This window comes from Gymnodraco acuticeps, unplaced genomic scaffold (assembly GCF_902827175.1).
Source record: "Gymnodraco acuticeps unplaced genomic scaffold, fGymAcu1.1, whole genome shotgun sequence".
In the NCBI taxonomy this organism is placed as follows: Eukaryota; Metazoa; Chordata; class Actinopteri; order Perciformes; family Bathydraconidae; genus Gymnodraco; species Gymnodraco acuticeps.
In genome coordinates, this window is record NW_022992126.1 from 973,395 (window position 1) to 985,970 (window position 12,576).

The 12,576-nt window shown below is 39.2% G+C and overlaps 2 protein-coding genes across 2 annotated transcripts; both read left to right on the forward strand.

The window, feature by feature from the left end:
• The first annotated feature begins 4,605 nt into the window (after window positions 1-4,605).
• On the forward strand, window positions 4,606-9,046 carry LOC117537968 (N-acetylmuramoyl-L-alanine amidase-like). The gene is made up of 4 exons (XM_034203438.1): window positions 4,606-4,845; window positions 6,449-7,309; window positions 8,232-8,442; window positions 8,575-9,046. Exons 1-4 carry the CDS (start codon window positions 4,776-4,778, stop codon window positions 8,876-8,878), a joined length of 1,446 nt encoding a protein of 481 aa, XP_034059329.1. The 5' UTR covers window positions 4,606-4,775; the 3' UTR covers window positions 8,879-9,046.
• A 522-nt stretch (window positions 9,047-9,568) lies between these two features.
• On the forward strand, window positions 9,569-12,576 carry LOC117537971 (lysozyme g-like). The gene is made up of 7 exons (XM_034203442.1): window positions 9,569-9,890; window positions 10,676-10,702; window positions 11,099-11,137; window positions 11,251-11,328; window positions 11,444-11,637; window positions 11,746-11,890; window positions 12,239-12,576. The coding sequence occupies exons 1-7, from the start codon at window positions 9,626-9,628 to the stop codon at window positions 12,373-12,375; spliced, it is 885 nt and encodes a 294-aa protein (XP_034059333.1). The 5' UTR covers window positions 9,569-9,625; the 3' UTR covers window positions 12,376-12,576.

The following is a 12,576-nucleotide window of genomic DNA, read 5'->3' on the forward strand; positions in this document are numbered from 1 at the left end:
TCTGTGGGAAATCGCTTTGGTGTGGTGGTTCCACATGTGGTGATGAGGGTGCGCAAATATGATCATATCACCCCCAATCCTGAAATCACTACACTGGCTCCCCGTGGAACTGAGGATCAAATACGGTCTCCCTCCTCACCCACCAGTGTATCCATGGAACTGCCCCTCCCTACCACAAGGAACTCCTCACCCCTCATACTTCCTTGAACTGTGCGTTATAAATGAAACCCATTATTATTATTATAGAAACAAATATGTATACTGTTTGCTACAGCCAGGGCCGTTTCTTCCTATATGCGGACCATGCGTGTGCATAGCGCCCCCGCGGCCACTAGGGGGCCCCCAAATTGAAAGTATTTTATTTTATTATTATTTTTTATTCATCCGAAAAACAAAAAAAGTTTAATTCATACACACAAAGATGAACAAAATTAGTAGAAGCGGGAGGGCTGAAGCATAGCTTGTGGAAAGTATCCCTCCCGTGCATCATCCTAATACAGCGGCATTATTGCGTCAAAAACGTATAGAAATGAAGGAATACAAAGAAATAAAGAAAACAGGAGAAAAAATTAAATAAAAGTTAGGGCAGGAAAACAATAAATGCATATATATATATACGAAAACTAGATATAGGGTCATTTTCTGCACATGTCAATAGCAGTTTCAACTATCTTTTTTTGGAAATTAAAATACTATGTACACATGCACTTGGCAAATGAATAATAATAATAATAATTAGGGCCGGGACTCGATTAAAAAAATTAATCTAATTAATTAGAGGCTTTGTAATTAATTAATCGAAATTAATCGCATTTTTAATCACATATAAATATTTGACCTAAGAACAGTGAGAAGCAATTTTTTTCACATGGATTTTAGTATACCATTAGGCGCATTCACACCGCAGTACTTTTCCCACAAAGGTTCATGAGAATTTAGTTCATGAGAACTCTTTGAACCTGGGGGTGGATTAGGCAAATGAAGCCGCTGACGTCACTTCTTCTTCTTCTGCTTTGGGTTTACTGGCAGGCCGCAAACGGCGTATACTGCCGCCCAAAGTCCCCGGCCGGAAGTCCCCGGAGTTGGGGCCTGTAAATCGCCAGAACGCCGACACCTCCTCATCTCCACCTCTCCCATGTTTTATTTTGTGTTGCCATAAATTAGTCTCTCTGCGTTTCTGCGCTGGGCTAATGCTAATGCTAATGCTAATGCGAGGATAATAAAATGGCGGCTTCACAAAACTTTTTGGGAGTTTTACGGGGCGTGGTTTGCAATCCGCCCAGACAATCAGAAATATAGCTCTTTTCTCACAAGAGAGCCGCACGAAAGTCCCTGCTCTCTAGCAGCTCTCTGCTCTCTAGCAGGGACTTTCGTGGGGGTAAAAAGGTTCTCATGAACTAATTTTAGTACCGGCTCTTTTTGGTGTGAACGCGATAAAAGAGGCTAACGTCCACGCTAGCTTCCACGCTAGCTGCTATATGTTTTGCATTGAGGTGATACTTGAGGCTTGATGTGCTGCGGTGATATGCGAATTCCTTTTTGCATAATTTGCACACAACCGTGCTCTTATCGACGCTTCCATCCGTCCGTTTTTTAAAACAACATTTCCCACTGTTGTTCACTGTGATTTGTTGTTGTCTGAAGTCATGAACGTTAGTTGGTGCTCCAGTATAATCGGTACGCCTGAAACTCATCCAGTGAGAAACGTTCCGCGGTGCAAAAATAAGTGCGATTAAAATGCGTTAATTTTTTTAACGCGTTAATTTTTGTGTAATTAATTAATCTTAATTAACGCGTTAAAGTCCCGGCCCTAATAATAATATATGCATAATTGCATATAATCATTGTGAACACTTATTTTCAAGTGACTTTTTTTACATTCATATGTTCACGGTGTGGTTTGGAACTGCTTTTGAATGTTATTAGGCATTTTGTTATGGAAAATGTTGTGCATAATTAGTACTGTTTTAAGCTGTACTATCTCAACACATTTGAATAGATTGAGTTTTTTTTAAATATGGGAGTTGTGTGTTCATATTTACCAACTCCACAGACTATTCGTAATACTATTTTTTTGGGATGTTATTATTTTTTGTAGATTTGTTGAGTAAGTGTTTCCCCATATTTTGGAGCAGTATTAAAGGTAAGGGAGAAATAGACTGTTATAAAGAGTATATTTTCTTCAAGAATGTTCTTAGTATGATACAAAATACCTATTGTTTTTGACAGTTTAGTCTGTACATAATTTATATAGTGCTTCCAATTGAGTTTTTCGTCAACAAGCAGTCCTAAAAATGTACATGCACCAACTTTTTCTATCTCTGTATTGCAAATCCGTATAATGCAGTCATTTCTACTCTCAGACTTTGTATTGAATAACATGTCATTTGTTTTGGCCACATTAAGGGATAATTTATTAACTGCAAACCAGTTACATAGTATTTTTAATTCTGCATTCACAATTTTAACAAGATCGCCAAGATTATGATGGGAGCAGAGAATTCAAAGTTCAGGTTCAGCCTCAATATATTTGGGGAGAATTAAAATGAGCCCTCTTTATTTGTAGACAGCCAAGCCCCCTCCTGTGAGTGTTCGGTGAAGCATTATATGCTTACAAATCCAATGTAGGATATAAACACGACTAAACTGCAATGATAGCAAAGCTGTGGCTTAGGTTTTTGGGGTAATAAAGTCCAAATCATCGTTGGGCTGACAGCTGAGAAAATGCTGCATCTCTTGCATTTATTGACATAGAGGAGCCTTATTGTTTACCTTTTTAATATCATTTTTTTGTAATTTTCAATTGCTTGGTTTTCGTGAAATTAGCCTGTTTTCCTATTAAAGTGTAACAGATTGATGCATCTCCACAGATGATTTTAAAGGCTTCGGAATCCCCCCCATTGTAGTTAAAAAACTGTCAAAACTAGGGCCCCCAAACAGCATCTTGCATAGGGCCCCCAAAAAGCTAGAAACGGCCCTGGCTACAGCTATTGTCCCATCAGGCCTGCCAAAGACAGCAACGTGGGGAAATTGCAGATTTTCCATCCGCCTATTGGCTTGGAAATTGTGGCTGTCAGCTAATACACTGCAAAAAAACAAGAACCGCATCACCCCTCCTGACCCAGAAAGCGACGCAACTTCTGGTCCAGGCTCTCGTCATCTCACGCCTAGACTACTGCAACTCCCTCCTGGCTGGTCTACCTGCATGTGCCATCCGACCTCTGCAGCTCATCCAGAATGCAGCGGCTCGTCTGGTCTTCAACCTTCCAAAAATCTTCCCACACCACACCGTTCCTCCGCTCTCTTCACTGGTTTCCGGTAACTGCTAGAATCCACTTCAAGACACTGGTACTAGCGTACCATGCTGGATCAGGCCCTTCCTACATCCAGGACATGGTTAAACTGTACACCCCAGCACGTGCACTCTGCTCTGCATCAGCCAAACGGCTCGCTGCACCCTCGCTGCGAGGGGGACCCAAGTTCCCATCAGCAAAAACATGTCGGTTTGCTATCCTGGCTCCAAAATGGTGGAATGAGCTCCCTATTGACATCAGGACAGCAGAAAGCTTACACATCTTCTGGCGCAGACAAAAAACTAATCTTTTTCGACTCCACTTCGAGCAATACAATAACAAAGCACTTTTATAGGCTACTAATAAAGGACTGGCTTATCTAAAGCTAGCTCTAATGTTTTGGCTCTATGAAACCTGATATGATTCTGTTTTCTTCAAGTTTGTATCTTCTTGGTCGATTGCACTTATTGTAAGTCACTTTGGATAAAAGCGTCAGCTAAATGCAATGTAATGTAACAAGATTAACACACTGCTTCTTAAGATAGACAATTGTATGTAATGTTAACATCTACATTTGCCATTGCAAAGGAGTACAATCAATGATCAATAAATGTCTGAGTAATAACAGATCCTTTCAATACTGTATACAGTATGTTCGTCTTTAGAGCAGAAAATATTAGGACGTTCATTGATAAGATGAGTAATGAAGTCAATGACCACAATTCAAATCACCATTCCTGAAGCTCAAAGTTTACAATTATTTTCAGATGAAAGTAGCATACAGCACTTTCAATCCTTATATTTACTTAGTGGCAGAAAAAGGCTTCCATACATTTGTGTTGTGCACCATATTAAAATGTTTTACTTGGTTTATTGTTGTGGGTTTATATTAAAAAAAAATCACATTTAACGTTTTATTTAAATTGTGAAATGACAATCTTAATTTGACCAGAACCGACAAACTACATGAAGGCAGTCTTATATTGTTGTCTCCATAATTTCCCTGCATTCAAAGATCATGTGACCTGATATCTCCTGTGACTCAAATGTTCCCAACACTGATGAGTACACATGGAGATGGTAAACATTAACCATTCTTCTGCTTTTTTCTATTTCAGTTTGTTGATTAAGTTACATAATGTATACAAAGGAAGCTGAACAAGGGTGCATGGCACATAGGGAAAGAGTGGCACAACACAATATCATTTTAAAAATAACTTTTTTGTAAACTGTGTGATACAATTCACTGCAGGGCCAATGCTTTGTTTAGCTCATGACTTAGCTAACTGTAGGCTAAATCAATATTTGGAAGCATCAGTGTTCAAAGTGTACTCTTCAACACTGCCGACCTGCACGTACGAAAATACTCTCAGAAGTTGTGAGGAACAAAACAGTTTAGGTCTTCAACCTGTTCATTAAACTTGCAGAAAGCCTACTTCTATTTAATTTCTGTAACAGAACATTGCAGGCAGGTGATACAACATGACTTTATTTGGGCTGTCGTTTTTTGTTCTGGCTTCATCCTTCTTTACTGTCTATAGCGGGCCTACAGGTAAGTTCAGTTATTCAAAATATGTCTTAGTGTTATCTTAAAATAATGGAAAACTGTTTATTTTCATGTTGTGGTTCAGTTTCATTAGTGTTTCTGCAATCTGTATTTTTATTTCGAGAATGTACAAGTTTTACTATTGCTTAGCCATTTTCATTTTGAAAAATATGTTTCTGAAAAATGAAAATCGACAAAGGAAAGAGAGAGTATCAAAGATTGAATATACTTTCAGTACAACAACACCGGTTTAGGGATTGTGTGAACATTATTGGGAGGAATGGGGTTTGTTGTTCAGTCTGACTGACTTTCCTCTAAAGAAAAACAACCAGGTTACTTTTGTTTTTGTGTTTCAATAAACAACGTTAGCCACATGTTCACAAATGTGACATCAAGTTAATATGCTCAAAACATAACTGATGATGAGGTTTAGTTTTATGGGAACATTATTTTTGAAATGTGAGGGTGAGATCAAAGGAGGTATCATGACATTGTGATTGAATAACTAAGTCCAATGAATTCTAATTAATAATTTTAAGTTTAAATAAAAAAATATTAGGTTCATATTGATATCATGGCTTTCAACAATTATGTGTAATCTGTTGACATAATACATTTAATTAAAGTAAAAATGTCCCTTCTTTCCTGTGTAGGTCAGGCTGTAAAACACTGATAATATATGTACTGTTTGCTTTCTGTCAATCAATTTTGTTTCTTTTGACCATGAACACTCCCATCATAACAACTTATGTATTATTTTCCCCATGATAATGGTTATTTTAAGTCATAATCTTTCCCTAAAGCAGACTAAGTTGGTTTTGTGTCCAAAGCTGACCAGCTTGGATACACAGCTTGGATTGTGTAAAAAGCCTCCAGTTATTTGTATTGCGCAATGTTTCGATCTCACAAAGGTCAACTTTAGGCTTTGTCTAGATGGAAACGCAGCTAAATGTAAATGGTTTTATACAGTTTACAGAGCTTTTGTTCAGATTTTTGCCTGAGATGATACTTTGATGTATTGTAGCATCCAAGAATTTGAGGAAGGTGTGTACCCTTTTTGATGCATTCTCTCTTTTAGTTATTCATTGTGAAACAAATTGAACCAATGTAATTCTGTTTTATGTTGATATATTGGTCAAAGGTAGAGAAGAAACAATACACACCTACTATTTTCACTGCACCTAGCTGTGATCTGAATAAGACCTTCAGCAAATGGCCAATGGACTTCATTTATATAGTGCTCTACAGAAACCACTCAAAGAGCTTTACAATACAAGCAAGCGTTCACCTAGCATTCATACACTAGTGGCGGAGGTTACTTCATACTTACTACACCTGCTCACCAGGAGCCATAAACACATTGACAGCATTTTTTGGGGTTAAGTATCTTGCGAATGGACACTTTGACATGTAGACAGCATGAGCCAGGGATCAAAATACAGACCTTCAGATGACTTAAGTTTTTCATTGCCATATCTACACTGTAGCTGTGCACATGACAATAAAGCCTTGGATCTTGACTAAACAACGTGTACTTCCTGAGCCACAGCCTCCCCTGGATATTACTGTTTCACAGACAATTGGTCTCACACTTTTTTATTTTTGTCAGGTGTTCACTTGCGCAACATGGAGAGCTTCATCCAAGCCGTGCAGCAGGTGGAAGACTCCAACCCCGGTCTGTGCCCCCTGGCTCTGGTCCGGGCCCTGCGGAAGACTGCCGGCCATGACGATGAGATGACCATTCACTTCCTGGGTGCCTCGTATAGCATTGCTTACGCTGAGGTCCTAGAAAAAGCAATTCTTAATGCCTCATCCTTTAGCTTCTTTGACAAGGCCATCCACCATATTGTGACAGATTACGGAGAGGAACGAGGGGTGGTCCTCGCTCCTGATGGCACCACGGTAGCCCTTGCTCCTTTACTGCTAGGAATCGAAACAGGTCTGAAAGCAAAGGTGGAGGGGACACCACCAGTTGGGATGTTCCCTCTCACTTTAGGTCGAAGGCTGGGCTTGTCCTTCCTCAGCCTCCAGGACTTCCCTCCGTCTAATCGTCTGGGGCCCAACGGGTGTTGGGACAGTGTGGAGCGCCCTAAGTTGTTCAAGCTGTTTCGGCCTGCCACACTGGCCACTGATGCCGTCATTAATGGGGGCATGGATGGTGCTATACTGGGCATGGACTACAGCAACCTCCCTGCATCTGAACAGCCGCAGGCCCTCAGCGAGTTTCTGAAAGGATACTACAGTTATGTCCTGCATGAAGGGCAGGGTCTTGATGATATCACTAGCCATGTCAGCCCGAGGCGAAGGGAGATCTCTAGATCCATTCTGGAGCCACTCGATCTTTACAGCCAGGTGATGGAGACACTAGCATTAGTCTGGAAGTTGGAGAAGACAGAGTGGATTGCTCTAGACACTGGAGTGGGGAAAGCAGTGAAGGATGGATTACAGGAATTTGTGAACAAATTCTGGGGTGAGTTATGAAACGCCATAAACCCCTCTGTTTTCAGCCCTGTTTCAAAAGTGCTCATTCTGTGTCTGTAACTTTACATTCAAATGAACTGCCACTCCCCATGCTCCTCTGAGAAGTGTTTGGTTTGAAAAAAACACAAAAGGTGCTCTATCAGGAGATCAGGTGATAAGGTGGCTGTTACCTTGGCTGGTTATAGCCAAAAAACATTGTGTCATCTCAACGTGGCCAACATTTGTCAAACTAATCTTCAGACAGGTTTTCATATAAAGGGATGAGGACAAAAATAGAGAAAACTTTTTTTCCTGAAACTTTCCAAATCTCAAAACAGAGGGGACACATATTTATGTATAAAATACATGAAAAAGTGGATATTGCATAACAGGTGACCTTTAATCAATTGATCATGTGATTCGTAAAAGGTTATAGAAACTTTGAAAAATCTTTATTATACGTTCCACGAACCCCAACAAAATGTCTTCTATCTGCACAATAGTCCAACATTCAGTTTACTGTCAAAGAAGTGTATGGACTCAAATGTATATTTATGAATTATAACTGAAATATATTGACATAAGGGAGGAAGGAAGCTTTGAATTATTGTTGATTAAATGGCTTAATTATATTAGATTATCAAATGTTTGAGTCTTTGAATTAAGATTTGTTGCAGAAAGGCTGGTCATGGTCATGGTTAAAGAACCCTGTTTACAATAATCTTTTTCGTTTTATAATACTGATGTTTTCTGGTGAACAGACTTAAAATATATGTTTGACTTTCAGTTCTGTAATGTTTTGTTATTTAAACAGCAGACATACACAATGAGCTAATATCGTTCAGGCTATAGTCTTGAGTCTTGAACCTCTAGTTTTGACAAAGATAAGCTTGTGGTTTTAGTTTCTTAACACTTATCCTCTTTCTCCTCAGTCTGCCCTCAAATCATCCCACGTTGTCAGTGGGGGGCAAAAGCCTACCAGAGTACACCTATCCCACTGTCTCTGCCCGTTCAATTTCTCTATGTTCACCACACCTATGAGCCATCCTCACCCTGTCTATCCTTCCCAAACTGCTCTCGCAACATGAGAGCCATGCAGCGTTTCCACCAGGAGGATCGTGGTTGGAGCGACATAGGATACAGGTAACTAACCCTTAAACTGATTGTAGTCAATCTGACACTTGAGAAATGGTAACCCTTGATTAGCTAGGATGGTTAAGGATGGTTTGTTAAGAAGCTGGTCACACAAGGGTTTTCGCATCTTTGTGCCTTCAGCTTTGTGGTTGGCTCCGACGGCTACGTCTATGAAGGCCGAGGTTGGAACTACCTTGGCACACACACCAGAGGACACAACTCCATCGGGTATGGCGTGTCGATCATCGGTAACTACACTGCCGCCCTGCCGTCCCACCATGCCATGGACCTGCTGCGCCACCGACTGGTCCAATGTGCTGTAGATGGAGGAGGACTAGCTGCCAACTTTACCATCCAGGGCCACAGACAGGTGGTGAACTACACCTCCTGCCCTGGAGACGCCTTCTTTTCAGAAATAAGAAGCTGGGAACACTTCAGGGAATGATATTCTTAAACGTCTTGTATGGCTCTTCATGTGATTACTACAACTGCCTGCTGCTTATCTTTCCTAATTTTGAAATAGTTCCACTGTATGAGTTAATGCTCCAGACTCTGGATTATTCATCATTTTAACTTAATAACATGTGAAATTAAAAGCACTAAAATCTTCTCACCTAATGTCAAGTGTCTTACTCCCGAAATGACTCTGAAGGTGACCTCTGACCCCTGTTCTGAACATCCCAGTACTGATATTTTAACAGCGACCTCTTGAGAGCAAGTTCTAAATAATGTGATAACCAAGACTGTTCTCACCTAAATGTTGCTTTAAATTGAGGCCTACTAGAGCTGTGTGGTTATCCTTATCCGGGGCTTGCATTGGTTCAATACTAAGAATCCTAAAAGCTCTTTCAGTAAAAATGTCTGATGATCTGATTTTCTTTATCTTATACATAGGGTTTTGTAGCCATCACAAACATTTCAATGAATCAGTTTCAACTCAGTGGGACACAGCTAATTGAAATTTAAAAAAATTGCTCTAAAGAATATATTTTATGTAAGCAAATAATTGAAACCTGTTTATGTAAGAAGGGTGAGCATTACTTTATTCTGCAAGAATGTAACAGGGCTTGGTGGGTGGATGTGGTCCGGAAGGAAATTAGATTCCTTTTCATTCAGCTGGCGAGGGACTGCAAAGTTTGCTTGTTCGTCAGTGGTGAGAGGAGAGAGCTACCAGCAGCAGTGTTTCCTCTGGATGAGAGCAGAGATGGCTTCAAAGACCGTTACACACCATTTAAAAGACATGCTGTTTAGCCTCAGTAAAATGCAGCTGGAGGAGTTCTGCTCTGCGTTCCTGGACCGCAAGGAAGAGCCGAGGGTCAAGCGCAAAGATCTGGAGGACAAATCCCGTGTGGCAGTGGCAGAGCTCCTGGTTGCTACTTACACGGAGTCAGGGGCAATACCAGTGGCTCTGGACATCCTGAGGGAAATTAAATGCAACGAGCAAAGAGAGATACTGGGTGAGTTCAACAGGCAGTCAGATCTGTGTACATCAAGGGTGTGAGTTTGGCTTCAGAATGGATTTCCATTAGTAGTTTTCTTTTCACAAGAGAGAATAATTGAAGGGTGAAGACTGAGTTTTGCAAATATTCTTTTTATATAGAATAGATATACAACATTATGCAACACTTTGGGGGAAGGAGCCTTCAGTGCCTGTGCCCCAGCTGTAGAAAGTGTCTAAATGTATCCGAACAAAAAACAACGACTTATTTTCACTTTCATATTGGTAAAACCTACTTTTTTTCATGCATGGAACAATTCTTTGAAATTAGAAATCAGAAACTCATCGTAACTTATTTTTATTTTTTTGGGTCAACAATATTTCAACATTTTTGAAAAATGTTAACACATGATAAACAGACTGTATTTCAAAATGCAACATTCCTTGTCAGCATCTTTCATTAGACCTTTTTAAGCCCATTGTTAACTCTGTATCACAGGGTTTCTGTTACAAATCAGGTCTTAAAGTCCTAAGTCTTACTTAGAAGATATTTCACAAAAGTTTTTAAGTAAGTGGGCCAAAACTGGAATGAAAACATAATGATTTCATCTAAAGTACTTTCTTATTTTCACCTTTTCTGATGACCAATTATTTTCCTTTCTATTTTGAGCTTTAACTTTTGTTTTTCCACCTGTCTGCAAACACACTCTTGTTGACTAATGGAAATCAAATAAAGCTCTTAAATATATCTGTTATGGAGTTTTTTCATTGCTATTCAACATTGATTATTTTCTATATTTTCAGCAAAGGAGGCATCTGAAGCATCAAGCAGTAAGTGAGATGTTTTTGATGAAGAATAACCTTCAGGTCTTTAAGCTCATGGATGGATTATGGGATAATGGGCCTCATCTATAATGCCTGATACCCCTCTTTGTAATGGTCATTTTGAGTCTTTTAAATGGTATTTTTTGTCCGTTTTTTAAAGTTTTTTTAATCCTTAATCGTTTTGAAAATCCTAGTCGATCTTTTGCATCTTTTTTCACGGTTGTTTTGAGTCTTTTTATGTTTTTTTTCCAATTATCTTTTGGTCTTTTAAAAATATACTGTGCAAGTTTTATGTCTTGTTTTTTTTGCCATTGTGTCTCTCATTGCAACATTTTCGCCTTTTTTACACTAGTTGTTTAATTGACTTCTGTACTTCTGTTCTTCTGTTTAAAATATTTTTAGCCAAAGAGACACAAGAAGGATCACTGCCATTGGTTTACAGTAAGTGAGATGTTTTGGATGATGAATAACCTCCATTCTATAACCCATCCATTCTTGTCATCATTGCTGATGATAAGAATGGATGTTGAAAATAATAACTTGATGTACAACAGGACATTTCGACATAATGCTTATGGAAACTACTGGTGCATCCATGGCAACAGCTCAACAGGACAAGCTGAAATACCCAGGTAAAAACTAATTTATATTTACAGTATATACAGTATCTACCAATAGTGTTAGTCAATCAATGGATTGAAATGACTGTTGCCATATTCCCGTTCTGTCCTTTTTTACTTTATAAAGGTATTAATGCCTCAAACGCCATGGCAGAGATTGACCTGGAGGATATGGAGAAATACAAATCCATCATCAAAGAGGTGGCTTGTGATAAAAAAGTTGATCCAGCGCTGATTGCTGCCATCATCTCTCGACAATCCAGGGCAGGAAAGACCCTGAATAAAGGATGGGGCTGCACTAACACCTTTGGGCTGATGCAGGTAATAACAACACTGCTTTAATTAATCCCTCCCTAAAAGTCTCTAATGTTAACGTTACAATCGCAGTTCAGTGTTTATTTCAACTTCCTTAACACATTTTTTTGGTAGATCACTTCAGATCGACGCGGGCACATCGGAACAGATTTATGGGCCAGCAAGGAGCACATCTGCAAAGGAACCGACATCCTGATTAATTTCCTGTTACGAATCAAGCATGCACATCCTGACTGGAGCAAGGAGCAGCAGTTGAAAGGTCAAACAGGACTTTCTCATTTATTTATTTATTGTTTATTTTAGTTTTGTCCTGTTAGTCTGTACAACACTCTCTTACATTTTGGCTACATGATCTGTTTTGGTTATATTTGTGGTTTAAAGTGAAGATCAACTATGTATGGCTTGTCAATTGATGTACAATACAGACTAAGCTGAACACTTGTAGCTTTGAACTGTTGAATATTTGTCACTGTGGTTCCTATCAATGTAACAAATGTCTTTTCTATGTGTCTTCAATCAAAAATATTTTTAAAAAACAGGACTTTCTGACAAACTACCATCCCTCTTTATATTTTCCTTTGTTCTCATTTGTATTTTGTCTCTGCAGGAGGGATAGCGGCCTACAGTGCAGGAGATGGGAACATCCACTCCTATGAAACGGTCGACTCCAAAACCCCGAATGGCGACTTCTCCAATGATGTCATTGCCAGAGCTCAGTGGTACAAGACCGACGGTGGCTTTTAATCCCTGAAGCTCCTTAAGATCATATCAATGAAACACTGTTGTTATTCACACCCTTAGCCAAATGAACACAATGAACCATGTTTTTAATGATTGCATTATAAAATAAAACGTAAAAAACAGGGTGATTCCTCTTTTAAATCCATATTGAGGTATTTTCCATAAGTATAACTGTTGAATAAAAAGTGAATGATTGAGAACAAA

What these genes read in the sequence shown, in the direction of transcription:
- LOC117537971 (XM_034203442.1), top strand. Translation starts at nt 9,626, where the DNA reads ATGAGAGCAGAGATGGCTTCAAAGACCGTTACACACCATTTAAAAGAC. An exon ending in GGCATCTGAAGCATCAAGCA is followed by an intron (nt 10,703 to 11,098) that starts GTAAGTGAGATG and finishes AAATATTTTTAG; the next exon opens with CCAAAGAGACACAAGAAGGA. An exon ending in GGACAAGCTGAAATACCCAG is followed by an intron (nt 11,329 to 11,443) that starts GTAAAAACTAAT and finishes TACTTTATAAAG; the next exon opens with GTATTAATGCCTCAAACGCC.
- LOC117537968 (XM_034203438.1), top strand. Translation starts at nt 4,776, where the DNA reads ATGACTTTATTTGGGCTGTCGTTTTTTGTTCTGGCTTCATCCTTCTTT. An exon ending in TGTCTATAGCGGGCCTACAG is followed by an intron (nt 4,846 to 6,448) that starts GTAAGTTCAGTT and finishes TATTTTTGTCAG; the next exon opens with GTGTTCACTTGCGCAACATG. An exon ending in TGGAGCGACATAGGATACAG is followed by an intron (nt 8,443 to 8,574) that starts GTAACTAACCCT and finishes TTGTGCCTTCAG; the next exon opens with CTTTGTGGTTGGCTCCGACG.